Source organism: Apiospora phragmitis (assembly GCF_038363925.1).
Source record: "Apiospora phragmitis strain CBS 135458 chromosome Unknown utg000001l:1.0-2902119.0:1.0-2906034.0, whole genome shotgun sequence".
Classification (NCBI taxonomy): Eukaryota; Fungi; Ascomycota; class Sordariomycetes; order Amphisphaeriales; family Apiosporaceae; genus Apiospora; species Apiospora phragmitis.
This window is the reverse complement of record NW_027117399.1, coordinates 1689946-1716363: the sequence shown is the minus strand read 5'-3', so window position 1 is coordinate 1716363 and position 26418 is coordinate 1689946. Positions and strand designations below refer to the sequence as shown.

The 26418-nt window shown below is 52.2% G+C and overlaps 9 protein-coding genes across 9 annotated transcripts; 5 read left to right on the top strand and 4 right to left on the bottom strand.

Annotated features, from left to right (window-relative positions):
• Positions 1–732: 732 nt before the first annotated feature.
• On the top strand, positions 733–972 carry PG994_000522 (uncharacterized protein; the record flags this gene model as incomplete). The annotated part of the gene is made up of 1 exon (XM_066851931.1): positions 733–972. One exon carries the CDS (start codon positions 733–735, stop codon positions 970–972), a length of 240 nt encoding a protein of 79 aa, XP_066722563.1.
• A 1955-nt stretch (positions 973–2927) lies between these two features.
• On the bottom strand, positions 2928–4396 carry PG994_000521 (phosphatidate cytidylyltransferase; the record flags this gene model as incomplete). Its single annotated transcript, XM_066851930.1, has 4 exons — positions 2928–2969; positions 3025–3617; positions 3641–3936; positions 3957–4396. 4 exons carry the CDS (start codon positions 4394–4396, stop codon positions 2928–2930), a joined length of 1371 nt encoding a protein of 456 aa, XP_066722562.1.
• Positions 4397–5686: 1290 nt separating this feature from the next.
• On the bottom strand, positions 5687–8156 carry PG994_000520 (DNA repair protein rad26; the record flags this gene model as incomplete). Its single annotated transcript, XM_066851929.1, has 4 exons — positions 5687–6727; positions 6778–6973; positions 7073–7715; positions 7802–8156. The coding sequence occupies 4 exons, from the start codon at positions 8154–8156 to the stop codon at positions 5687–5689; spliced, it is 2235 nt and encodes a 744-aa protein (XP_066722561.1).
• Positions 8157–8996: 840 nt separating this feature from the next.
• Positions 8997–9667, top strand: PG994_000519 (uncharacterized protein; the record flags this gene model as incomplete). Its single annotated transcript, XM_066851928.1, has 2 exons — positions 8997–9090; positions 9180–9667. The coding sequence occupies 2 exons, from the start codon at positions 8997–8999 to the stop codon at positions 9665–9667; spliced, it is 582 nt and encodes a 193-aa protein (XP_066722560.1).
• A 1311-nt stretch (positions 9668–10978) lies between these two features.
• Positions 10979–12256, top strand: PG994_000518 (uncharacterized protein; the record flags this gene model as incomplete). The annotated part of the gene is made up of 2 exons (XM_066851927.1): positions 10979–11618; positions 11733–12256. The coding sequence occupies 2 exons, from the start codon at positions 10979–10981 to the stop codon at positions 12254–12256; spliced, it is 1164 nt and encodes a 387-aa protein (XP_066722559.1).
• Positions 12257–13221: 965 nt separating this feature from the next.
• Positions 13222–14528, top strand: PG994_000517 (ribonuclease T2-like protein; the record flags this gene model as incomplete). The annotated part of the gene is given in 3 exon segments (XM_066851926.1): positions 13222–13448; positions 13513–13613; positions 13624–14528. 3 exon segments carry the CDS (start codon positions 13222–13224, stop codon positions 14526–14528), a joined length of 1233 nt encoding a protein of 410 aa, XP_066722558.1.
• Positions 14529–15128: 600 nt separating this feature from the next.
• Positions 15129–16445, bottom strand: PG994_000516 (uncharacterized protein; the record flags this gene model as incomplete). The annotated part of the gene is made up of 4 exons (XM_066851925.1): positions 15129–15729; positions 15792–15873; positions 15962–16134; positions 16189–16445. 4 exons carry the CDS (start codon positions 16443–16445, stop codon positions 15129–15131), a joined length of 1113 nt encoding a protein of 370 aa, XP_066722557.1.
• Positions 16446–21543: 5098 nt separating this feature from the next.
• Positions 21544–24121, top strand: PG994_000515 (glycoside hydrolase; the record flags this gene model as incomplete). Its single annotated transcript, XM_066851924.1, has 7 exons — positions 21544–21751; positions 21821–22270; positions 22327–22427; positions 22478–22517; positions 22571–22956; positions 23011–23421; positions 23474–24121. 7 exons carry the CDS (start codon positions 21544–21546, stop codon positions 24119–24121), a joined length of 2244 nt encoding a protein of 747 aa, XP_066722556.1.
• Positions 24122–24454: 333 nt separating this feature from the next.
• Positions 24455–26138, bottom strand: PG994_000514 (cytochrome P450 4V3; the record flags this gene model as incomplete). The annotated part of the gene is made up of 3 exons (XM_066851923.1): positions 25605–26138; positions 24640–25534; positions 24455–24559 (listed from the first exon to the last, which is right to left on the bottom strand). Exons 1-3 carry the CDS (start codon positions 26051–26053, stop codon positions 24455–24457), a joined length of 1449 nt encoding a protein of 482 aa, XP_066722555.1. The 5' UTR covers positions 26054–26138.
• Between the last annotated feature and the right edge of the window lie 280 nt (positions 26139–26418).

Here is a 26418-nt window from a genome sequence, read left to right as displayed (position 1 = left end):
GCGGCAGTTCTGGCTTGTTTCGAAACTGGGCGGCGTTTCGCCAAGCAACTACCAAGACCATACCAAGCCCTCCCAAGCCCGGGTCTACTTGGCTTGGGATAACCAGCAACACCAAGCGAACTGCGGACGGCCTTCCGTCTTGGGAGGATCGCTAGCCAAGGCCCCGATTGCGCTAATTACTGTACTATTTATCTCTGTGGTGACTTGGCCAACATTGGCTTTGCTGCAGATGATGGGATTGCGCCCCCCTCCCCCCCGGGGCCGACCGACAACATTTCCGCCTCACTTGTCACTGTCAACTATCTGTGTGACGTCTCCCTTTCCATTCAAGCTGCCAAGTATTGTCTTGCTGAAAAAGAAGGCCCGGGCTGGTGCAGACTTGGCGGCAATCAAGACGGAGGCGGTGACGAGAAGGGGTAATATGCGGTATCACAGAAAAAGCACAAGCATCTTCCCTGCCTCCCCCACAGCTCGTGTGAGTATAAAGAATGGAGTTCGGCTGCTTCCCGTCTTCTCTAAAACCTCCCGAGTCAGTCATGATACTTCACTGAACCACAATTACAATTACATACCACAATTGACACCAACCTCCCGGCGCCACCGAAGCTTCAAACATTCAAGCTTAAAGCAACGAAATCCCCATCTTGTGGTTCCTTGTTTCGATCCATCAACCATCGCACATCCACATCCCATAAACATACTACGTCCCCCTCACTATATATACCAGCAACAATGCATATCAGCTCTGCCCTCTCGTTCATTCTCCTGGCAGCCATGCCAACCTTCGTCCTCGGGGCACCGCAAGCCGGCCAGGCCGTCCTTGATGTCCGGCAGGAAGGATACAACGGCCCATGCGACGACACGAACTGCGGCGCCCAGGGGAAGGACTGCACCAAGACCTCACAGAAGTGGTGCACCCCGTTCCCCAGCACGAAGAAGCCGTGGCAAGGGTGCACCTGCAGCAGCCTGTAAAATGGGCGATGCTATGGGCGACGTGGGGCCAGAGTATAATTATATAATTATCCTTCACTCATCAGGGCGGCCCTCGCCGCAATGGGTCCAACAAAAATAATATAATTATATTATGGTGCGCTAATTTCCTATACAACAACAAAACCCTCTCTTACAACAAAGGTTATAAGATATACTAACAGCATATATATCAGACCTGAAGCACTGTTACGAAGTCACGGGACCGGAATGGCCTGAGTGCCTACAATTGTGTTGAGCGCTTTTGCTATTCATTTTCTTTTCCCCCTTTATCTTATAAAGCAGGAGTTGGGCAGGCATGCAACTCTCGATTACAAACATAGAAAAGCCAAACAAAAATAGACCATGTGTGAGGATCGGCTCGGATATTTACTTACGAGAGGATCTCTCCTATAAGCCCTGGACTTAGTTCTATGGATAGACATACCAACATATTTCCTCCATCACCACGGCCCGTATGCCCCTGAATGTTTCAGTGCAGAGATTGCCGCGTTCTACGAAGACGAGTCTTCTGTCGTCCCTGGAATGGTATTGGTGCCAGCCATGGTCACTGTCTGTACGTCCTGTGCTGTGCATTAGCCAGGGGCAGGGCGGTGTGCTTTTGGTCAGTCACATGAATCATGGGGAGCATCATCCCGCCCGTCATCCGATTAAACAGTTTCTTGTTCAAGTACCCCCCCTAAGGAGGGGGCGAGCAGACACACGAATCAGTTGATCTGATGACACTCGCACGCCAACCTTCCCTCGGTATTATAGGAGACAGTAAAAGAACGTTCCAGGCCCACGATACTAATCCCATTATGGACAATATCCAGATTCAACAGACCTGTTGTGCTTCGCATAACACATCCAGTACCTTGAAATTTATGGTGTGATGTCACAAGGCTTACACGCATGGTATCGTGTTCCAAGGCAGTCAAGAGAATCGGTTCGTATCTACCTGTATGAGGAAGACACAGGCACGGTAGATCAGCAGCACTGTCTCTCAAGGCAATAACGAAGAACGACCCTTTCATATGTATGACACTCTCAGGATCGTTCAGCGCCAGCAATCCGCTCGCATGTTCGTCCTATTTTCATTCGGTGTCTCGAGCAGGTACATCCTCTCCCAAGTTTGGGTGAGTTTAAGAGACAATGGATGCGCGTTCTTGGAATACCCTCAGCTATGTGGACGAGCCTGGAACGGTGCTCTTCGGCTACGCGAGTCGCTAGCCCTCGGATGCATTGCTATCCAGGAAAGCTGATGGAGAAGATCGGAGAAAAGGAGATGACTACCTGACCGCTTTTAGCTCCCAGAACCAGCTAAGAGATGCTTGTGCAGTGGGTGGCAAAATATTTAAGAGGGATATTAGAATCAATGCCAGGAGATCATAGCCTTGCGCAATGATTGACCCGAAGGCAATTGACGAACATAATTGGTGAACGTTGTATATTGATTGCGCGATCTCACAATCTCGATAGACCCCACAACGGCCACCGCCAATCGTATATGGCCACCAGTCGAAGACTAGCGGCGCGGCAGTTGATTTAAGCAATGCGTGCGGGCGTCTAAGACGGCTGCCGCAGTCGGAGCTGAATTGCGTTGAAGCATGACGCTGGGGGGGGTATGATACAAAACGGGGGCCTGGACCGTCGTCTAGGCTAGACCCCTTTTAAGAAGCCTGTCTGCCCCATTACACATAAAAGCTATTGGACCATGAGCTGCCACAATAAACTGAATAACCTGCTCCGCCGTGGAGTTCAGAGGGAAGACTGCGAGAGATCTCAATGTCTCATGGATAATAGGGGCCTTCGGCAAAGGTATTAAGCTGGTATGAAATCCAATCCAGAAGCCGAGTTTGGTGATTTAGTCATCAGTCGTGAAACCTTCAGTAATCCTTCTTCCCATCTCACTTCATACACTGACATGTTGTCCTGCAGAATGCCATAACTCATGTTCACCTCTTAGCAGGCAGAGCGGCATCGAGGCAAGTCATTACCTGGTATGCAATTAGTAAGGGTCATTAGTTGGGCGGGAAAGATTGCTGGACGTACCTGGTGGCTCCATGTACCTTGATTTTCAAGGTAATGTGCCATGCCACGCATAAGCTCTACCTGTTCGGCGGGCGACAGGCCTGTTATGGCAAGCTCCATCACTTGACCATAGTTGATATTGTTCAGAGCAATGAAAGTATGATAGTAGATGTATGCGAAGAATCCCATGATGAATTGGCAGTCCATACGATCTGTCATGCCACCGTGTCCAGGAATGGAGTGGCCGAAATCCTTGATCTTAAAGGTTCGCTTGAGCCCAGACGCAAAGAAGCCTCCGAAGGGCGCGATGAGGGAAGCGAACGACGCGATGATGATGGCGTGGATCTGCATGGGCTCCATGGTGAACGTGAAAAATCGTTGGTAGCCGTCCGGGAGGAAGAAGAAGTCCGTGGAAGGCTTAAAGGTGTACGGCTTGAAGACGGGGTTTGGTTCACATCCCAAGCCAGTGAAAATGTTGGCCCCAAGATCTGTCACAGGGCAGATGAAGTACTTGGAGCGCATGAGCAGGTTGGTCAAACCAAAGGCGAAAATGACTGTCATGATCCAAGCGCCGACGAAACCTTCGACAGTCTTCTTGGCGACAGTTTGATCAGCTGTGTGCGGCCAAAGGTGATACCGCAGATGTAGGCGAAAATGTCATTGGTGATGACGAGCGACGCTGGGAGGAAGAACCAGATCATGCCCTCGAAGACGTTGTTCATGACGAAGTGGGCCTGGACAACAATGAGGTAAAGGGCCATATGTGTCCAGGCGAAGTTGGTGAACTGGAACTTGAGGTGGCCGGCCTTGAGGCTCGCGACGAAGAAGACGAAGCCAATGACGTAGAGAACAAAGCTAATGAAGCGGTGGTGCGTCGCAAGCGGGAGTAGAACTCGGTCGACCAGGACGATGTGCTTGAAGTAGTAGATGACGCTCTCTCGTAGAGGAAGTACATGGTGGTCGCCAGCCAGTACCAGTTGAGTGTCTTGGTGGCCATAATGTTGCGTGCCCGCGACGGCATCGACGCAATGGCGATGACCTCCTTGAACGAGACGATCTGGACCGCCGTAATGCACGCGATGATGTAGATGTGGCCCATGAAGAGGGCGCCGAAGAAGCCGCCGATCATGACAAAGGTCCAGAATGTTCGGACCAAGAAGTTGGCCTTCTTCTTCTCGTAGTCCGAAGGCGCGAGCGCCTGCTGGGACTGGTCTTGTTGTTGGGCGCCGGCCTCGGTCTCGTCGATCTCGCCGAGCTGCGACTGGGAGGCCGTCATCCGCTTCCTAATGGGCGAGCCCGAGCCGTCTTCGCTGCCCTCGCCGAAGCTGGCGCGGCGGCCTTCCGCGTTGCCATTGCGATGGGGGAACTTGACCCCTCGACGCGGTTTCGACATGGCGATTTTTTGGGTGTGGGGAAGCTGTCGCGCCTCGTGGTAGTAGTGGTAGAGTAGATGGCGGGGATAGAACCGAGCTTGTCGATTCTGAAGCGCACTGCTTGTTGCGTTGGTGTCGGCGACTGCTTTCACTGCTGGAGGTCTCGAGCGAGAGGAGCGAGACAAGCAGAAGGCAAGGCAGATTGACTGTCGGAATGGGAATTTGTTGGCAAAGATGCGCAATGCAATGCTGGCCTCAAGCAAGCCCGTGGTCCCGTTTCGAACAGGCGAAATTTGGGGTATTCAGGTGGATCCAGCTTCTTAATCTTTGTTTTGCCCGTTCTGGCTTCTGGGGCGGAATTTCAGGCAGTAAGAAGGTACCCAGTAAAGTAAGCGTTGCTGAATCGGATGGATGTAACGATTACCACGTTTCCAAATGATATGCGACGGGGTGTGTAGGAAATGTTGACAATGCTGGTAGGTGAAGAAGACTCCAAGACAATTGTTCCGGTGTGTCAATGGGCAAAGAAAGAAAGGGGAAAGTTGTGTGTGTACTCTAGAGGCAGACTACTACATCATCCTGCTTTTTCTGCCCGTCTCGTCCTGTCACTATCACATCCAGCCTTTCCAAGCTGGCTGGCTGGCTGGCTGGCTGGCTGGCTGGCCCTGACGTACTACGCAGACGTCAATGCCTGTAGCTTAGGCTGTCTTGGCGTTGAAAAAACGCTTTCGGCATTGGGTTAGTCAGCCGAAGTGCGGCCCAGGGTGCGTCATCAACCCCGACTGGCCAAGTTTGCTTATTAGTGGGAATTTCACATGTTCCCGCTCATGCCGGTCTACTTTACTGCACCTGATGCACTACCCAATACACCTGGACGGACAAAGGGCATTCAGTGTCTTGTTGATTAAGGGGCGCGCGATGAGGCGAATCCAGTAAGTCATCGACCATTATATCTTTTCTTTGACTGTCATTGCAAGAGATTGCCAATAAAGATTTGTTTGATATGATATTCCGCGGCTTCCGAAACGCTAAATTCGAATGCGGGCAGCTGAGATTGTACACGTACAAGCAAGCTGACACCACGTCCATATGATACCTCGAACCCCGTAGTCTTGCTCATCACCTTTTAGACTTGACTTGCAGTCATCTGATGCGATACCCCTCAACTTCAGCTTTATGCAGATGCCAGTGCAATGCCATTCCGTTCCCTCCATCATAACTCCGTGGTATCATCCAACACATAAAGCACAAACCGCCGTTCTATGAAAAAATGTCAATATCTCAACAGACTCCCTTGAAATTTTTGAAAATCAGCCGCCAAAGAACTCCCCGAGCTCGGCACCCTGCTCTTCTGTCACGATCATCTCGAGCAGCTCCCGCGCCAGATCAGCCGTTTCCTCGCAGACTCCTTCCTCGGCGAAATTGAGCCGAGCAAGGCTAAGAAGATATTTCTGCGTGCCTCCTGTAAAGCCAGCAACTTTGGCCGACACGTCGAGGATGCTCTTATTGCGCTTGTCCGTGACAATTGTATGCAGCAAGAGCATGGTCTGAGCAATCAGCGTCTGAACTTCACCAGAATGTTCTGGAGCCCGAATCAGGTTTGCAAGTACGTCGTCACCGTCGGTCGGGGGTGGCGAAAGAGGGGGCAGCCTGTAAGCGTTATATGTCTTTTCCCCATCGTAAAGCTCGTCGATGGACCAACTCAGAAAAATGACAAGACGTGGGATGGCAAGTTTGTGTTTCGCCAGCTCGCGCATGCCGAAAGGAGAAGTTGCAAAGGAAGCCAGAGTCTGCAAAGCAGTGTGTCGTACAGTCCATAGCTTGTGGTTGTCTACGCCCGGTGCCTGAGCATTCATGAGATAGAAAGAAACGCGATCAATGATTACGCCTGCTATATCTTCGGCAGATCGTATAGCATGCATCGTAGGCCCGATGGATCCCTCAAAAGCCGAAGTGCTCAGTAATCGCATCATGATTAGCGCATCATTCAACGCCTGTTTGTTGCTCAGCATTGTGAGCACAAACTCAACCAGCATGCATGCCCAGAATTCGACAATTGGCTCGGAGGCGCCATCTTCTCCTGCTCCTGCCGACGCGGAGGTCTCACATCCCAAAGCAGTGACATACAATAACGAAAGGATGTCAGTCGTTGGAATTGTCGCCCTGAGCCTTACAAAAGTGTCTTCGCTTGGGTCACCAGGCCCAGCGTGGTTAAGGCGCGGTATGCCAACCTCCGCTACGCACTCTACAGTGACATTGATGAGCGGCTCGGCAATATAAGGCGCGATGCCCCCGGGGCTGAGCTGGACCGTAAAAGACAGTAGAGACACGAGCTCAACAATCGGATCATACTAATAGGGGTAAGCTATGAATCAAAGTAGAATGTATGCAGCATGCTTACAATACCCTCGTGGAAACTCCGTGACCACAAATCAATGAGTAACTGACACAGTTCAATAGGGAGACGCATGGGATCGTTAGGGTCGCCCATGGTGGTGAGTTTTTGTAGAATAATAGATGCCAAGCTCTCTGATGGGTTGGATGGGAGACTGTAGCCCGCGAGGACGTCGAATGTCAAGGGGCGACCATAAGCGCAACTGTGGTTAAGCACAACCTTGAGTAGCTACATATCCTGATCAGTATAATTCCACCGTGAGTGATGCAATGCAGTAGCTGCTCGTGCATGTTTTACTTACATCGAATGAGTGGCTATTTGTTGGCATTGGGGGGGCTCGCTAAGGTTGGCAACAGAGCCGGCCAAATCATCATCACCATGATCAACCATGACAACATCCTCGGTTGTCTCCAGGGCCATCGCCGGGCTGTCAGCTGGAGGAGGACGTTTCCTCTTTCCTTTGGTTGGAGTCCTGGTCAATCGGGCCGGAGGCTCGGCCACCACACTGGCCACAGCCCCTGGCTTTCTGCCTCTAGTACCCTTGCTTGGGCTGCCTGCTATGTCGACATCGTCAAAGCCATCCGCGACACCCCATGTCTTGGCAGCATTGTTTTTCTTGGGCGTTCCGCCATCTTTATCCTTCCTCTTCGCTCGGCCAACCTCCTCCCTCAGGTCTCTCTTCGTGAATTCGAGCTCTGTAGTAGCATTCTTTTCGGCGGCCTTTGCAGCTTCTACGGCTCGCTCCTGCTTGGCAATTTGCTCGGCTGTCTGTTTCTTGAGATTCTGTAGTTCTCGGTCGTGATCCTGGCGGCTCCTCTCCAATCGAGTTCGCACAATACCGATCTCGCCATCTTTGCTCTGCAGTTTCAGCTGCAGGTCCCGAATCTGGGCTTGCAGGGCGAGCTCCTGGGCCGACGGGCCAGTCTGGTGCGTTGCTTGACTGGCTTGGTACCGAGAGGCAATCGTAGGGGCCGGTCGCGGGAGCGCGTTGGGAGCACGCAATTGAGAGTAGACTGGAGCCTCCGAGGACCGAAGCCCAGGTTGACGGACGACTGGTTCGGCCTCGCGTAGGATTGGTTGCGAAGGTGGCTCGCGGGGACAGGCACAGGTCTACCCCATGCATCCCGCTGGACCGTCTGCTGCGGTATGATTCTGGACGCTGTTGACCCAACAAACGACTTGTTCACGGGCACCACCGGCTGGTTGCGGGGCGCGTCGTCAATGACCACGACTTCGGCGTCGAGGTCGTCGTCATTGTCGAATTCATACTCGGCTTGTCGGTCTTGGGTGGGTTCGATTCGCTTGGCTTGTGTGAATTGGATTGCGTTGTTCTCGAGCTCGTCCAGGTTGAGCTCATCGAAGCCATCGTCGGAAAAGTCGTCCATGTTGACTCGGTGAGCCAGTAGCTCCTATATACCAGCCCATCGGCACGGCAATTATCTTCGCCCCAGCTTCGCACTCGGGGTTTTCGTTTCAGGGTTGTTTGTTTGCATGATACATCGGCGTAACCTGGAGAGACGAAATTGTTCGTAGCGCGCGCTGGGCAGACACGCTTGTCCCACCAAAAACACCACCCCCACCCCAATCAATTAAAAGTACGCGAACACCAACCAACGAGCATGTATCATCCCCTTGCAGCACACATCACACGCGTCATGCCATGCTTCTGAGAGATTGCTGCAATGTTTGCGATTGCTCATCCTCGAACATATTGCGATAGTGCAAACTGACTTCTCTTATGATAGAGACTTTCTCTATATTGTACAGATACAACACACTGGGTGGGCATAATACCGCTCAGTCCATTGCAAAAGTTCTGAACAATGGCGTATCTGCCATCGACCCTTCATAGTTTCTGCGTAACGCCTGCGTTACTTGCTACGTCTTACAAGTCAAACATGTGCATCGTTGAAGATACTGCCGTACAACTACCGAGATGATGTTGTCCTGTACTGGGTTGCACACTCGGGCGTGCGTCTCACGTATTGCTGCTGTTTCCTGAGAGACTTGGCCTGAGACTTATAATCAGGAGTCTTCCATCGCGTCGGCCCCTTTCAATCTTTTTCATGTTATTTTTCTATTTGACAGATTGTCGCTGTATGGGCCCCCTGAGCAGCTGCATTTCTGTCATGTCGCTTCGGATAACCTCGTCGCACGAAAAGGGTCAGCGTGAGCTATTGAAATCGACGCACCAAATCCATCAGGTATTAGATATCCCATTCAACATGGACGCAACATATAATGAAGATCAGTTGGAGCCGACTGGCCGATACCAAGTTGCGCCACGGATGAGTGGTGATCTGCCTACAAACCAAACAAGTCTATCTTGTAATATCCCCCCTAAAGGCTGAACTCCCTGATACCAACGGACTAACAAATACAAGCCAGCACATCTACTACTTCAACAGTACCCTCGACATCCGTGCCACCGGCATTCTCTCCTATTGGTTCCCCGTCGCCATCTCCCCAATCTCCGACAAGCAACAGGCCATCTCCCAACGTCGTGGTCGGAACCATCGTCGGATGCATCGCCGTCCCAGTCCTAGCCCTACTATTCATTGTCTGGTGGCGTCGTCAGCGTCGCCGGCGTCTGAGCCTGGCGTATGATACAGGGTTCGGAAACCTGCCGTACGATCTTCTCCGTTCGTCCCCAGGTAGCCGCGGGGATGGATACGAGTACAGCGATACGCATTCGACCACCTATTCGGATGCGATTCCCCTGAGACCCTTTAAAGTGCGAGGAGGTGGTGGTGGTGTCGCGAGTACGCAGGCCCGCCACAAAGCCATGCCGCCAGTCTCGCCATTCAGTGCTGATTATAGTAGCGGACATGGCCAACCACCGGCTGCTGTTGTTAGCCCTATGTCACGGTCTGGGACCACGATACATACGTGGTGAGATGTTCAGGAGGGTATTTGGAATAAGTTCATAATCAGAGCCAGGACATTTTCAGGCAATACTTAAGGTGGGCGTGTTGATCTTGGAAGATATACTATTTGAATTGCTGACAAGCTGCCTTTGAGAGCCACGAGTCAGGACAGTCTAAGGCCATGGGCATCGATATAATGGCTTATTGGTGTAGACACCTTACACCCTATTGGTGCATTCAGAATTTATTCCTTGCCTCGTATTAACCAACTGTAACTCTGAACCACGCACGTCACCACCAACTACTGAGTTGCCCCTTTTCCATGCGGGTGGATTTGCATATTGCCTTGCAAAGTCTTACTAAGATACGTTTGCAATATGTCATGATAAATAAACCATGTCGTGTTGCTAGGTCTCAGAACCAAGTCGTCATAATTTCATCCACGGCCCTCTTAGTAGAAAAGGGAAATTGATGGACGTCTATAAGCAGCTAAATAATAATAATAAGCCGTCCGGAATCTGCATATAAAATCTTTGGTCTTCTTCGGCAGATTAATTGCGAGAGATAGAAGGTTCCAGGTGTCTAAGTCTCTATTACTACATCACGACAACCCTTATGTTAATCTTTTATACTAACACTGAAGCACTCACCTTCTGAGTCCCCAATCTACTATGTGAAAGAACATCATCAAATAGTAAATATTTACAGAATGGCAGACCAAAGCATAATCAAGGTGCCGCAGTCTCTCACAGATTACCGAGTTTGTTAAATTTGCCATTGCAACAGCCCTACTACGGCTGTTGCCCCAAATACAGAGTCTGTTACTTCGATAATTCTGTTAGGTTTAGAACAAGCGGCAAAGTCATTTCAACCTCTTGTAGCACCTGGAGTCTACTACAGTTTACGTAGGACACAAAACATTTCCACCTCCCTAGGCATTATATGACATAGAGGAACTTTATTCGGTACTCAACTGAGACTAAGAGTGTTCGTTCTCAACGCATCACCTAAGAATACAAGATCGAGTAGTTCCCTGGGACCCTTCGTTTCTACCAAGCAGATGAGCCCGAGCGAGGAGCTGATGTTGAGCAAATTCCAAAGGACAGCCCTCTCTACCTTTCACGATCAGGTAGATAGTCTCAAGCAAACGGATATCAAGTCATATAGATAATATGCCCCGGGCTCCGCTGGGGTGGACAGGCGGCCGCTCTAGCCTGCCGAGTATAAGACAGTGAATATCGCCGACAATACTACTTTGCTTCCTTCTTCGCCGGACCAGCAACCTTCTTCCTTTATTTCGACTCAACCAAGAGTAGTTACAGATCAAACAGCAACTCAACATGGCTGCGTGGTCAGATGACGAGCTTGCCCACGTGTTCCTGTTGGTTGACCACTGCAGGGACCACAACACCTTCAAGGACACTGTAGAGGGATTTCTTGTTCAACAGGGATTTGCCTCTCGAAGTTATGGCGCGATCGATACCAAGTTGTGCCGTTCCAAGGAAAAGAGTGGGGTACCAGGCCGACCTCATACGAAAGTCTTGTTGGAGAAAGGAACCGATATCCTGCCAGAGTTGAAAGGGGACTCTCCTTTGGCCATAAAATTTAGGGAGGTCAAAGCTAGACTTGCAGCTAAGTACCCGCCTGCCGCCCCCGTGGCCCAGAACCACCGAGAGAACGGAGAGGGCGGGCAGAACAGGCAGGTCGAGCAGGGTGGGGTGGAAGGTTTGCCCGGTGGCCAAGTCCACGCGAAATTTGCTTCGCTCGCTGCCGACATTGCGAAAGCCTGCAAAACGCTTATCACCCACGAGAATCTGTACGCCAACCCCGAGACGCTGGAGCGCATGATGAAGTCCGCCTTCGGCTCGTTGTGGACTGCATGGCAGATCAGCAATGTCCCGGAGTCGCGAGAAGAGTTCCTGCGCGCGCTCATCACTTCTCACATCTTTGATCACGCTCTGGCGTCCGCATTTCCATGGGGTAGCTTGGGTGTTGATTTGCCTTGGGCCCGAATGTAGTTCGCGGTCGACTTGCAACGAGGTTTGTTAAAACGATGAGATATCGGAAGTTGATGCAACGCTAACACCTTTACAGATAGCCCAGATGTGGCGCTTGCCAGAGAGCGAGAAGTCTTGACACACATGATTGGAACCCCATGGTTCGAAGCCGCTGTCAAAGCCAAAGCCAGCGTCGAGGCCTCTGAGGTTTTCCTTGCATTGCGTATGGTCGCGTACAAACCCGAAGATAACGCCGGCGGACCCATCAGTATGCCAAGTGAAGTTTTCGTCGAGCGTCTCGCACCAGCCTACCGATCTGCACTCCGCCTTACAGCCGAGTTGGCTCTGACCTCCAAGCACTATGTAGCCCAGTTTATCAGTGCTGAACAAGAGATCGATCGCCAGACGATGGACATAGAGGTACCTGCCCATGGAGGAATCGACAACCCTGCCAGAGTCTGCCTCTTTCCCATCATTCGCGCATCACCTATTCCCAACGAGGCCGCTGAAGTCCACAACGGTATGGGCAACCCTCAAATCAAGTACCCAGCCCTTAGCGTAGCTGAATTCGGACAGGAGGTAGACGGTGATCTGGTCTGCAAAGGGATTTTGCAGGCTTAAAGGTCAGAAAACGTTGGTGTAAGACACGATGAACCGAGTCATGTTGGCACGTAAGGCACAAACGATCACCGTACGTTAGGATGGGGCACATGCATCGTGGTCACAGAGATATACCCACAGCATCCATGGACAACATCAGAGTGGTTCTGATAGGGAGTGCTGAGAACGCCATGGCAGATATTCCGGCTCTCTGTTGCCGTCGGCTTTCGAGTTTCTTTTTCCCCACCACAAAACGGATTCGGCAGAGGTTGGCCACACTTTCCGACTCTGGACGTATTAGTTAGGTTAGAGGATAGGGTTTCTCAATGTATACTATTCCCCGAAAATATTATTCTCGTGGTTCCCGGTGCGGCTTAGCCTGCAATGACAGGTTGTTTCCACACTCAAGTAAAAAATGTATGTACTGGTCGAAGACGGAAATCAAGTCTCGTGGAAATGATAGTTGTGTTAGGTGACCTTCGTAGAAAAGACATCTGCCTATCATGCGATAGTCTATCATCACGTGGGGCGAGTCGCTAATCAGGGGCGGCTTCTTAAAGTTAAAAGCAACTCCCCAAAGGGGCAGGTCATTCTAGGCGGGCGGCCACTAAGCAGGCAGGAACAGCGCTTGACTACTGATCCGCGGCCCACCTTTTATCAACTTCATACACACGTGGGGTTCGTCTCGTCCAGTCAACTGCCAGTCCAGCATCAGGCCCGGAATCAATGCAACCTGGCGCTGAGGCCTGCTGGTCCAGCTGATTGGCCGCTGCACCGAAACACGGAAAATGAGGCTAATCATGGTGCTGTCGTAGTAATCACACCCTCGTCTTGTCCTGTGCAGATCGCCAAAACGGCCCCACCCGCGCTCGGTGGCTGCCGAGCGAAGTCTACTTAAGCTTACTCTCACCCATTATCCATGATGCACATCTTCCACAGGCAACTCGTCCTTTAGTCACTCTTTTGGCATCCCTCTCACCATCGTCATGTTCTCGCGGTATCTTTTCGTGGAGGCCTCCTTGGCCGTCGGGGCCGTCATGGCTGCTGGCTCCAAGTCGTGCCCAGCCGATTCGCCACTGAGCTGCCAAAACTCTACCACCGTCGCTGACACGTGCTGCTTCAACGCCCCTGGAGGCCAAATCCTCATGACGCAATTCTGGGACACGCACCCAGTTACCGGCCCCGAGGATTCATGGACCATGCATGGGCTCTGGTAAGTCATTCTCCAAACCGACCCTACAAATGATCGGTTGGTTTTGACTAACGTTGTACAAAAGGCCAGACAACTGCGACGGCAGCTTTGAGAGTAACTGCGACAAGAACAGGGCGTACAAGAACATCACCCAGATCCTGCAGGGCTCGGCCCGGACACCCTCAAGTACATGCAGGAGTACTGGAAGGACTACCAGGGCGACGACGAGACCTTCTGGAGCACGAGTTCGGCAAGCACGGCACCTGCATCAGCACGCTGGAGCCGACCTGCTACGCCGACTACCAGCCCACCCAGGAGGTCGGCGACTACTTCACACGCGCCGTCGGTCTGTTCAAGGACCTGCCCACCCACGAGTGGCTCGCCGCCGCCGGCATCGTGCCCTCGACGAGCGCCACCTACACGCTCGAGGCCGTCCAGGCGGCGCTGAGCGACAAGCACGGCAAGCCCGTCGTCGTCAACTGCAAGAGCGGCGAGCTCAATGAGCTCTGGTACCAGTACAACGTCCAGGGCTCCCTCCAGGACGGCAAGTTCACCCCCGCAGACCCCGTCGGCAAGGGCTCCACCTGCCCCAAGACCGGCATTAAGTACCTGCCCAAGGGCGGCGGTTCCGGAGGGTCGCCCGCGCCCACCACCATGACGACCTCGACCGGATCCGCGCCCACCAGCACCACCGCGACGGCCGGCCCGGCGCCCACCGGCGGCGCCGCGCTCTCGGGCAAGGGCCGCATCTCCGTGAGCACGTCCGGCTCGTCCGAGGGCGGCTTCCTCATCAGCAGCGGCACCTGGTACCGCCAGAACGGCGCCACGCCCGCGACGTACACGGCCACGCCGGGCAGCGACGGCGCGACCTTTACGCTCAGCACCAGCAAGGGCAAGTGCGCCGTGCAGGAGACGGACTCGTCCCTGACCTGCGGCTCGGGCGTGTCCGCCGCCAGCGCCTTCGGCTACGACGGGGCCCACCTGACCTATGACGGCAAGGACACGTTCTACGCGGACAAGATGCCCGAGGGCAATGACCAGGGCGTCGTGTACGCGACTGAGAAGGCTGTTTCCTTCCAGGCTAGCTGGACTGCTGCGTGAGATTGTCGACATGAAATAATGCTTGACGGTTTAAACGAAGAGATGTGTATACGTAGATGAAGTCTGACCTGTTCGGTCTATGTATTATATGTTTGTAGATCTGAAAATGATGGATGAATTCCCAGACGGCCTAGCGATCTGCACATCACGTTAAATGTTTAACTGGACCAGCCGTAAGCTTCCAGATATATTATGCTTCATGACGAAATCGATAAAAGCCGAGTAACTCGGCAATTCCTTTGTACTTGAGTCGTGTCAGCCGGTCCATGGGACAAAAGTGGACCTGAGACGGTGCTTTCGTGGTATCCCAGGGGACGTCGCCGAGCCTGCCTATGTAGATTCGTAATCTTGACAGCGGTAAACCCCATTGCTCTAGCTGTTCTATTTTACATCAAGTTCCAAAACTCCGTGTTGGAAGTTTGAATATCCTGTCTATGTACAAGCCCGAACCTTTATCTAAACCAGTTTTTATTCAATTATTATCAAACCCCTGGTGGTTGAACAATAAGGAAACGTCTCAGCACCACGTCTATGGTGCCGGATCCCCAGAACCTATTCTTTTCGAGGTGTTTGTGGTATATCCAGTGTAATGGGTATCTTTTACATAGAAACCTCATGAATTGAAAGGAGAGATCTCATGAGTTCGGGTTGGGGTTGGGGTGGCCTTGGCGGTGGACAGATGGGATTCGAAGGATGGGACTGGTTGATAATAGGAGAAATGTCGGGTTCAGTCTGGGAGAGTGGCCGATACGTAAGCGTTGAAATACCTCCGTGGGGTAACTTGTCTTGGTAGTATGTATGACCTGAAGCAGGGGTCGGTGGACTGCCACCTTCTGTCCCTAGCGAGTTTCTTGAGGGACTGTCGAACGGTTCGCCAGTCTCTTGCGACGATCCCCTTCTATGACTAGCACCGGGGCGTTGATAGGTGGAAGAGTGCGGATCCGACCTTGATACTTTACGCATGGTGGTGACTTCAAGGTAGGTATATTCCTCCTCAAGGTTCTTTGCCTTTATATATAGCTGCTGTGCGGTCTGACGACCAGCCGGTTCTTTGATGAGCATGTCCCTGACGACCATCTTTCCAGCTTGGAAAGACTTCGAGTCGCCGATGCGGTAGGCGTCGAGTAAGTCCGAGTTGTGGTAAGCCTTGATCAAGGGCAGCGGTCCTTCCCCGTCGTGGAAACAAGCGGAATCCGGCTTCCTTCAATTCCGTCGGAACCTTTGCCTCCCTTAATAGACGATACCGCTCGCGCTCAGGCTGACCGCCAACCACCCATGATACCATCTCGCTGAATACGCATCCCATCCCCAGATGTCAAAGGACCGTCCCACATGAATGGGAAGACTATCTTGCCAATCGAATCGGCGAGTTGTTTCAGGTGGGTTTATAACCAGTAAGTATGTTTCCATAAAAAGAGAAGTTTGCAACTTACTGTACATCCGGGATCCTCCGGGATCTCTGTCAATCGGATCCGGTTGGCCGCTAACGATGGGCTTCGTACGGCTCAGACCAAAGTCGGCTATCTTGAACTTAACATCATACTCGTTGGATGAAGCAGGCCTCTTAAAGACTAGGATGTTGCCTGGCTTGATATCGAGATGCATCCTGTGACAAGATTAGCTAGCCCCTTCTAGAGTAGGCACCTTTCAGTTCTTCTACCCAAACATCTTCATGCTTTCACGCCCTTGTGCGGGCGGTATATTGCTGTGAATGACGGTCAAGCCCTTGAACAGCTCAGAAAAACTTGTCCATATCATATTGATGTCTTCTTGTTGTGTTGGCTCATGATCGCCTTTCCAGTATTCGATAAGGCTCCCAAGCTCGGCATATTCAAGAACTATGGTGTATTTACCCCCTTGCTGGAACCACCCGTAGAAGTGAACAATCGATGAGCTGCAGTGGGTCGATAGCTTCATTTATGCGTCTCGCTCGTTCTTAAAAGATGGGTGCCCTTCTGTTGTGTACTCTTTAAAAACGTAGTTGGTTTTCTTTCCTTGCTTAGTATAAGGTCGCTATAGGAAAAGAAAGGAATAACACTCACATCCCCTAGAAGCTGTATGCATCTGCGATTAATAGTTACTTTGAAAGACCTCACCACTTCATCTTGGCCACCTTTCAGAACTTCCGTGCTCGCAATTGGCCATATTTGTTTACAATCTAGAGAGTTCTCAGGTAGCCTCATCTGTAGATGGAACTCGACAGGGCAGAATTGCCATTGGGCGTTGTAGAAAGAATCCCACCGCTGTGATGGAAAGGAGGGATTGGCAAGTGCAGTAGGCAAGGCTGTTCCAGTAGAGGGAGTCTCGTATCGCTATTCCACACAGCGTGAAGTACCCAATGTACTCAACGCTGTTAATCCTGACGAGCGTCGAAAGAACCCTAAGGTAGTCTTTCTAGATCTGCTCTGTATCCACAAAATGCTGCTGCACGGAGGCGAAGCAGTAGTCTATGGTCTCAATCCCCCAATAGTCTTAAAGGGCCACGAAGGGGATATATGGCTGTTCGGTTCCGTTACCATCGCGACCTATGGCACTGTTGTTTGCGACGTGGGTCAAGAATGGTTTGTCGGGTTCGATTCTGGGTCTTGGTTGGTGAGAAGCCATGATTGGTAATTACCACAATCGCCCTTTGTTAAACAGAGTACAGACTCGTCCAACTAAAGTGATGTGTCGGAAGTGATTGGCACAAATATAAGTACCCAGTATTCAGGTAAGGGATATATACAGTGATTGAGTATAGAAGGTTAAAGTGGAAAGACTGATACAGAGAAGGCGCCCGAGGCCAGGTGTATCGTGGATATCAAATAGATTGTTGATAATTGAGGGAGCTTCGAATTGGCAGACAACAGATACGGCGGGAAAAAGCGAAGAGCTGGGTTGTAGCTATGTATGTAATTGGAAAGAGCGACCAGGCTATGGGTGGGTGCTTTTGGACGTCGTGCCGTCCTCAGCTGGTTTCTCGTTGCACCTGCAAGAACTGATTCCCAGCAACGCTGGATGATTGTTCGCATGCCACCCCAGCTGCAAGGAGAGCTGGATGCAACACCATAGGGTCGCCCTGATGATTGGGCGGAGAGCTTGGGCGGAGAGCTTGAACTGGGTGGCCGTGCTGTGCTGATTGAGTACATAGTTCATCTTATAAGGCAATAATAAGGCGACCAGGTAGATAAATACTTCTCGAGGAGCCCCTATGCTGCCTGATCCAAGATACTTACCATCCAGGGTGATGTCATCCTTGTCGACTTCTGCTGGCTATATATTCTGCCTAAGGGGTTGAGCTGATGCCTATCATTCACTCACTGCCTTCATTCTCCGGATAGCCAGAGCTGTTGCTGCTCTCGTGCTAGCTGTGAATGACTGCCTGCGGTGAGTAGCCCCACGGCCAAGAAACCTGGGAGGGCCAATCAGAAAACAACATAGATCAGCCACATGTTGCTGTGAGGTCTGGAGACACCGACCAGAAACCATACGAAGGAGGTCGGCCGGTTTGAAGTTTGCCGAGTCCTTGAATTGGGGCAGATCAAGAGGATCGAGTTTAGACACCTCCGTCTTGATCTGGATATTGCGTAAGTGGTGTCCCAAGGCGCCAATATACGACCTCCAGTTCTCGCAGCACCATTCAAAGGATATAAGGTGCGTGAACAAAGTGGCTGCTAACGTCCCTTCGAATGTCAGCATGGACTGTTGCTGCATGGGTGGAAAGCTCTGAGTAGCTGATTCTGTTGAATGGGCTCTCGTACGTACGGTGGTTCCGGTTTTAATCGGGGTTCAATCGTTCTTATTCTGTTGTTCATGTCTATCTTTAGTACGAGCTGCGAGGGGCATCGTATGCCCCTCTTGATGAAACAGGAAAGGGGTTCGTGCGCGTAGGCACGTGGCACCCCTTTTGGAGTAATATGGAAAACCTCAGTTCCTGCTGTTCCAACAGATTCAATCCTGTCGCGGATGAGTTCATTGGCCTTCGTGCTGACCCACAGCGACTTGCCAGTCTGTGTATCGAAAGAGTGGTGTGTTGCTGCTTGCCGAATCTGCCACAGGGCGTAGTCCGGGACGTCGTCCTTCTTTCTACAGACCACATGTTATAGCATTGACGAAACTCAAGTCCTGAGCGTCCCAGGTCGGATAGGTGTAAGGTGATCGTGTCGTGTGGTGATGGAAGCGTCTCTTGCTCGAATGCACTGTAGTAGAAATCTCGTGGTTCTTCCTGTTCGCCAAAGGAGAATAGAAGGTCAAAAGGTAACGGGGCATAGCTTAGTGGTATGAGAGCAAGCGTTTGAGCATGGGCCCTGAGCAGTCCAAAGGTGCCCTTGAGTTATCGGCAGATAGGAAGCTGATTGATCACAGTCTGAAGTCAATAACTTGGACGAACTTGTTCTTGCGAACGAATCATGTTGACTTACACATGTCTAATTACAGAGAGGCTCCATTTGGCTTCCAGAAACATGGTTTTCTAATTCATCCAGCGTCGTAGCCGACGTCTCCTCGAAAGCTGCAAAATCTATCAGAAGAACATATCGATCAGAGATGTAGAAACGGCCTTACAAGATGCTCCTCAATTCAAGTCCCAGAAGATTACTTCGGCAGAATCCTCGTCAAACAATCGTTCTTCTTCATCGTTTAGTTGTCCAGCGTAGGCCGCTAGTATGTGATCGAAGTTTCGGCTAACAACCAGGTCTTGAGGATAACAGAGGTAATTTTGACAAGACTCTTCAAAAAGCTGCTTGGGATTGGTCGTCGCGGCCATTGTGAAGATGCAAGATAGGCAAGACCCCTGTTCAACTGTGGTTCATTGTGGTGCTCTTTCGATCGGGATAGCCGGCCCCAGAGCCTTATAAACTCTCGAGAATCCTCCTATTCAAATCCGGCCAACCCCTGAACTCAGGCTTCTCATCCGCACCCGCATCATACTGTGGCATTTGACAATCGCTTGGGCGAGCATTGTTGTTTCATCGTTGCATATTCAGCGCGGCTGCCAGATACGTACGGCTGATCGCTGTCGGGCGCGTACCGCCCCCAGGAAGTGAAACCCCCGTCCAATGGTGCATTTATTACAGAGTACGATCTCACTCATGTCCCCCAACTCCTGTGGCGCAGGGCACTAAGACAGCTGAACAAGGAGCTGAAGCAGATTACTTTCTACTTGTTTGCTGAGCCTTGTCTGGAATATGCCATCAAATGACCGAATTGAATTGACCTGGCTAGTTTGCCTTATGTACGCTCGTGTCCGACACATAAAGAAGCTAATTTGCCTTGTGGCTTTGCAATAGGTACAATTCTGGAGCAATGTCCGCCGAATCATGCCTATAATATAGCATGCCTTCCTCCATAGCCTCCTCGGTGTACATGAGAGTGCCTAGTCCTGCATCACTCAGTTCTTTGGCTTCCTGCGAAGCTTGTTGATTGCCTTTCTGTCAGCCTGCCGCAGTCGCAGATCAACATCCTGGTGTTAAGTACATTCATTAAACAGGGCAGCTCCACAAACCTTGGAAAGCCCTCCAGGAATGTCGTGGACGACGTAGTGGTCATCGGCTGACTACAGTTATGCCTTGGGGTCAGCTAAGTGCCTGGTGAAGGCTGAGCGAATGGAGGGTGTAGTCTTACGTCGATAGTGAACTCGTACCCAAACTTATTCTTTAGCCACGTTTTCAGATTTTCCTGCCTCAGATGGTAGTTTGAGATGTTCTCTTGCACATATTCGACTTGTTGGCTTGAATCCATGGCAAGATAGTTGGCAATGATTACGTTGGCGGCCTTCTACATGTCGAGTTCCCAGCGAAGTCTTGATACGTGAAAGGGTTTGAGTATTGAGAGGGCAAGAGCGAATTTAAGTGCTGTGGCAGTAACATCACTGCATGCTCGCACTACGACGAGCCGTAACCCATGCAGCTACTTCTTCTCACGGCTTCCCGGTTTCATAGCTTGCCCAGCAAGCTGCCAACGCAGCACTCCCGATACTCATGAAGAGGGGTAGCAGAGCCTCATCCTCATCTCTGGCCTGAAGCTGATTGGCGTCCTCCCTACAAGGAGGCATTGTGGTGTGCCAAATCATCGGCCATTGATATCCGCCTGCATAAGACCAGCAAATCATCTCATGGCTGAAATGCTGCCGAACAAATGGGCAAATGGGCGATCTTGACTGCCCTGCCCATCTCCGGTCTCTGTGCAACATCTGCGTGAGTCAGACAAGGGGCGGCTTTCCGTGTGGTAGCCGAAAGCCTCACGGTAGGCGTTTCCCATCCTGCCATTTTCCTGGATTATCAACATTTGCAGTCTGCGGCATGGTACTCTTCTACCCGCTAGGCGGCATGCATCGCATGCATGCTGGAGTCTGCTTATCCAGGGTAACCTGAGTAATCACCTGAGTGACCGCTACGTAGGTAGTAATAGGAGATTTGTTCGCGGCTCGCGTCGTGTGACAATTCGGTTGAATGTATGTTCCAGGCAACTTGGCGTGGGCAAGTCATTGGATTCAGTATGCATGGGAATCATGGGTGTATGATGCGTCAGGGTCAGATCGGAAGTCAGCATTCCTTCAGAGAGAGTGTGTGTGAGTGAGAGTGAGAGAGCAACATTGGAGAATGCGCCGGCCTATCAAGAAGCTCTTGTGAAGTAGGCCTTGGAGGCTTGCAGTTCTACTTTTACTGCTAAGGGGGCAACTCTGGCACCGGCGTGCGGCGTCTCAACCAACGCCGAAGAAATAGTGCCTTAAAGCAATAGACATGTACTAAAATTTTATGGCGACATTTACACAAAACGAAAGACATTGGAATGTCCAGGCAACAAATAGTATTTATGTAGATGAGACCAGCATTGCGCAGTTGGATGTTTGGTGATCGAGGATGTTGATATTTGCTGGCTGAGGAACTACAATTGACAGCACAGTTGATGAGCGTTGATGCCCTGACTGGCCCCACTAACGCGTAGCAGCCAAGAGGATGGAAATGGCTGACCACGATTTACCAGCCCGTTCGTTGGTGATTCAATAAACCATCACCTTACACGACAACCCACCGCTATGTCCTCTCTATATCGTCTGGCACATATCTGGGTAGTATTCCTCTTCACCTTCGTCACCGCAGCTGCCTCGGAAGAGCAGCCTCCCGCCAGAACCAATTGGCGAGCATGGGCGCCATACCGACCAAACCTTTATTTTGGGGTTCGCCTCCCAGTACCCGACTCCCTACTCATGGGCTTGATGTGGGCCCGCGGAGATGACGACGACAGTATTGTGCGATATAGGTCTCGTCTAATTTAACGGCGGAGAAGGCCAACGTCCTGATAATGAAGTCAAGCGCTCCGCGACACGTGCGAGCAGGACGAGGGAATGACTGGCTATGGCTGGACCAAATACGATGTCCGAACCGGTGGCACCCAGCTCATTCATGACCCAGAGCTTCACCTTAACCTCCAGACGGACTTTATCAAGTCGCTAGATGGGGATGCCTGGGCTATCCGTGTAGGCGGCAGTCCCAGGAACGACGCCCCTGGCATCATCAAAACCATGGTCGCATTTCATCTGGCGCAAGCACGTCTCAACGCCGAAGAGGGCCGAGAGCTGAAGTGCAAAGAAGCCCCGGAAGCATTAAGTGCCGATCAGTCAGCGTATATCACTTGCGAAGGCGAGCTCCCTCAATTGGGTCACTTCGAATTCTGGGCATCTGGTAGGGCTACCAACAAGCTCGTTGGGAATCCAGTGGTGCGCCAAGCTTCTATGCCCGAGGATGAAATATGGAAAGCCAAATGTAAGCCTCCTTTGAGATAAGCTGTGAGAACTCGGCTCATTCGCAATAACTGGCAGCTGCATTCGTGGACCAAGTCACAACCGGCGGTGACTCTGTCCCCAATGAGCGCTTTGGAAACATGCAGCTCTTACAGATGACCTTCGAAGGCCCTTTTCAGGTAATTCATATAAATCATAGCTCGCATGATCTGATGCTTATGTCTCACAGGTTGACTTCATCTACAAACCGAAGGGCTCCCCTCCAGTCTGTAAGTGATAAGTTGAGTAGCAATAACGATATATATCACTGACCCCCTTGCAGCTGAGACCGTTACCACACTACTCAGCCTCTTAGAATCTCAATTCGATGATAGACTGCGAAACATGTTTCCCGTCAGTGCCGCTTTCGAGGGTGAATCTTATACCAAGTTCACGGCAAGCTTGCTTTCGAATCTACTTGGTGGGCTGGGTTACTTCTATGGCGATAGCAAAATCGACAACACCAGAGCTCCGGAATATTCAGAGGTGGATTTTGTCTTCTGGACGAAAGCAGGTCAGGCCATGTCGCGGGATGAAATCACAACTACCCCACCAACACAGCTCCTATCCTTTACGCCTACCAGGCTATTCTTCCCAAGGGGCTTTCTGTGGGATGAAGGCTTTCATTTGCTTCCTATCATAGAGTGGGACCTTGACCTCGCCGTCTCGGTCATGAAGTCCTGGCTAGAGCTCATGGATGATGATGGTTGGATAGCACGCTAGCAGATCTTGGGGCCGGAGGCCCGCAGTAAGATTCCGGAGAAGTTCCAGGTCCAATATCCGCATTACGCCAATCCGCCCACTCTCTCACTTCTGCTTCCCATTATCTTGTCCAAGGTCACCAAAGCCTCGCCGTACCTCGGCCACCCGTCGCAATATTTGGATTCACCTCATAAGACTACAGACCTGCTAAGTCTCCAAAAGCTTTACCCCCTATTTGACAAGCATTATGAGTGGTTCCGTCGAACCCAGGCGGGCAACTTCAGCGCCCAGTACCCGAAACCGGCAAGCGCCATGTCTGGAGAAGGCTATCGATGGCGTGGGCGTACCCCGACCCACACCCTGACGAGCGGGCTCGACGACTATCCGCGAGCGAACCCGCCACACCCCGGGGAGCTGCACCTCGATGCCCTTGCATGGATCGGCGCATCCGCCAAATCTATTCTCCAGCTGGCTTAGCACCTAGGTTCTCAAGTCTGAGGTAGCCAAGCACTCGAAGCAGCTCGAAGATATCAAGCGTAACCTGGACCTCTTGCATTGGGACCCGCATTCGGCAGCGTACTGTGACGCAACCATCAGTCCTAGCGAAAAGTACGAGCGAGTGTGTCACCTAGGCTACGTCTCCCTCATGCCGTTCCTCCTGGGTCTGCTGGAGCCGGAGCACCCGCACCTCCCCGTCGTGCTGGATCTCCTTTCCGACCCCAACAAGCTCTGGTCGCCGCACGGTCTGTGCAGTCTAAGTCTTGCTGACGAATTTTACGGCAAAGGCGAAGACTACTGGCGCGGGGTTGTCTGGATGAACATGAACGTACTGGCCGTACAGCAGCTGCACGCTCTTGCGGTGGCGGACAGCCCTTCTCAGGACCGTGCGGCAAGGATCGGCGCAGAACTCCGAAGACATGTCGTGCACACGGTCTACGACGGCTGGGCGACGACCGGGTTCGTCTGGGAGCAGTACAGCGGCAAGACGGGCGAGGGTAAGGGTAGCAGGGCCTTCACTGGATGGACTGCGTGCATTGTGCTGCTCACGGGCTTGGAGTTTCCTGGGTTCGAAGCCGAAAAAGCAACCCGGTTAGTGCGACAACCGCTAAGCCTGGTATCACAGCTACTATAGCCTTGCTGTTGGCTATTTTCATCCTGGTGCTTGCACTTTTAGTCTTGGTACTGGCTATCGCTTTGCATAAGCGTCGCACCAGGGAGGTATGGGAGCACTTGAAGACTCGAACGCGAAGATTGACGGGTCGCGATCAAGTTACATATGAAGAGATTATCGATCCGGACGACCGGGACAGATCGCATACCAACTAGGAAATGTCAGGAACATCGTCAGGTTTCGCCGCCACCCAGAGGACCTTGGTCATAAGGAATCGCAGTCATCGCCTAATAAAAATACCTCGGTCGGCATCCCACTTATACACGTCCCTTCACTTTGAATAAAAACTATGTCTCACATGAACTGGAAGTCCATCTTTGGGTTTCGACAATCCTCCGGTACGCAAAGCCCTGTAGGTACGCTCACCCCGCAGACGGTCGATATTAGGTTCCTTGTAACCTCTGTGACTGAAATTAGTACCTATTGCTTGGTTGCCAACGATGTTTCGAGTAAATTTTACTTACTGGATCTCATCCCACTCCCTCCCAAGCAGTTTCGAAATCGTATCGCCTAGACACATGCACGAGAACAAGGCGGATTTCCAGCAAGGCCAGGTCTTTACCAATACAGTTCATAGGCCCATGTTCAAAGGCCCGCCAAGCGTGCGGCACCGGGAACAAGGGGTCGCCTTCGGACACCAGCCATCGCTCAGGTAGGAACTCGCGCGGGCGCGGCCAAAGATCCGGACGGTAGTGCAGTTCCCACACGCCATCGACCAGGTCGAAGCCCTTGGTCGAGACGGCCGCACCACCCTCTTTGACGTGCAAGACGGTCGCGTCGGAGCCCTCGCGGAAGCTGCCGGCGAGGGGGTACATCCGCAGCGTCTCCTTGATGACGGCGAGAGTGTACGGCGTGTCGTTGATCTTATGTGGTTGTTCGAGCAGCAGGGCGGGCGCCGCAAGGGGGTCGGCCCCGAAGACTTCATCGTGCTCCTGGCGGACCTTGGCCAGGATCTCGGGGTGCCGCGACAGCTCGTACAGCGAGAAGCAGATGGTGCTGCTGGTCGTGTCGTGGCCGGCGAAGATGAACACCTTGAGGTTCGACAAGATGGTCTTGACGAAGAGCTCGTCGGGCGTCACGGGCTCCCCCTTGCGGGCGCAGTTGTCCTGGTACCTCTTGAACGCAAGGTCGATCACTGTCGTGTCTTCAAACTCCGCCTCAGCTTTACCCATGGCGGCGACACGGGCTTCCACTTGCGGCATCAGCAGCCTGCCCATTGTACGGTGATTCTGCCAGCTCGCGAGATGCACGAGAGGGTTAAGAGCTCGAAACCGGTTCAGCAGGCTCTTTGGCTTCATCTGGAGGATCTGGGTCTGCAAGGCATCGCGGAATGGCCCGGGGCCGTCAACGAGCTGTTCCCCAAGCTTCACATCTCTGCGCATAACGTTAATAAGACACATATGCGTGATTCCAGCTTCTGAACCATTACGGGGCTTGTACTAACATTGTCACCCTGGCAATTACATCAAACGTCAGACTCGTGGCCCAGTCTTCCAACTGAAAGACCTTGCCCCAGGCCCCTCCGGGCTTGCCGGTCCGCGCTTCGACCTTGGACACGAAGACGCCGATCTCCTCGAGCAGGGCCGGCATGTGCGTCAGAAGGTTCCGCGGCAGGAAGCCGGGCGCGAACCGGGACCGCCACACGCGGTGCGTTGGGACGTCGGCCGAGAGGAGATCGAGGCCCAGGGAGACGGGTGACATGAAGTGGCGGGTCGTCGCGCCGCGCGGCGCCAGCTTCTCGGTCGTGAAGTGCTGGCTGAGCCGCGGGTCGCTCACGCGCATCATGGCCATCCGGACCGGCCATAGGTCCAGGGCCACGAAGGGCGGGCACTGCTTGGCGCCGGGGAAGTATCTCCTGCCAGTCCTCAAACATCTCGATGATGGGTTCGGCATGGTGGGCGTCCCTGGGAACTTCTTCCGAAGCTTCGCCAGGAGAGGGTAGATGGCCCCATAGCAGTGAGTGTGGTTGGGCGATCGGCTATGAGAAGGGGATAGAATTGTCAGTCACGACCTCCGAAGAAGGTTCGGCGCTCAACGCCTGCTGTCGACATTGTGCATGGCAAGGGAAGATCAAAGGGGCTGGACTCACAACGCCCTGCTTTATGAGTCTGCGAAATTTGAGGCGATCACGTATGCCTAGCCCGACAAATTGAATGAATATAAACGCCGCAAGAAGAAGCAATGACTGCAAAACTACCCGGAGGCTGCCTTTCGGCAAGCTGGGGATATCAAACTCCATTGGATAGAGTATGTACTAA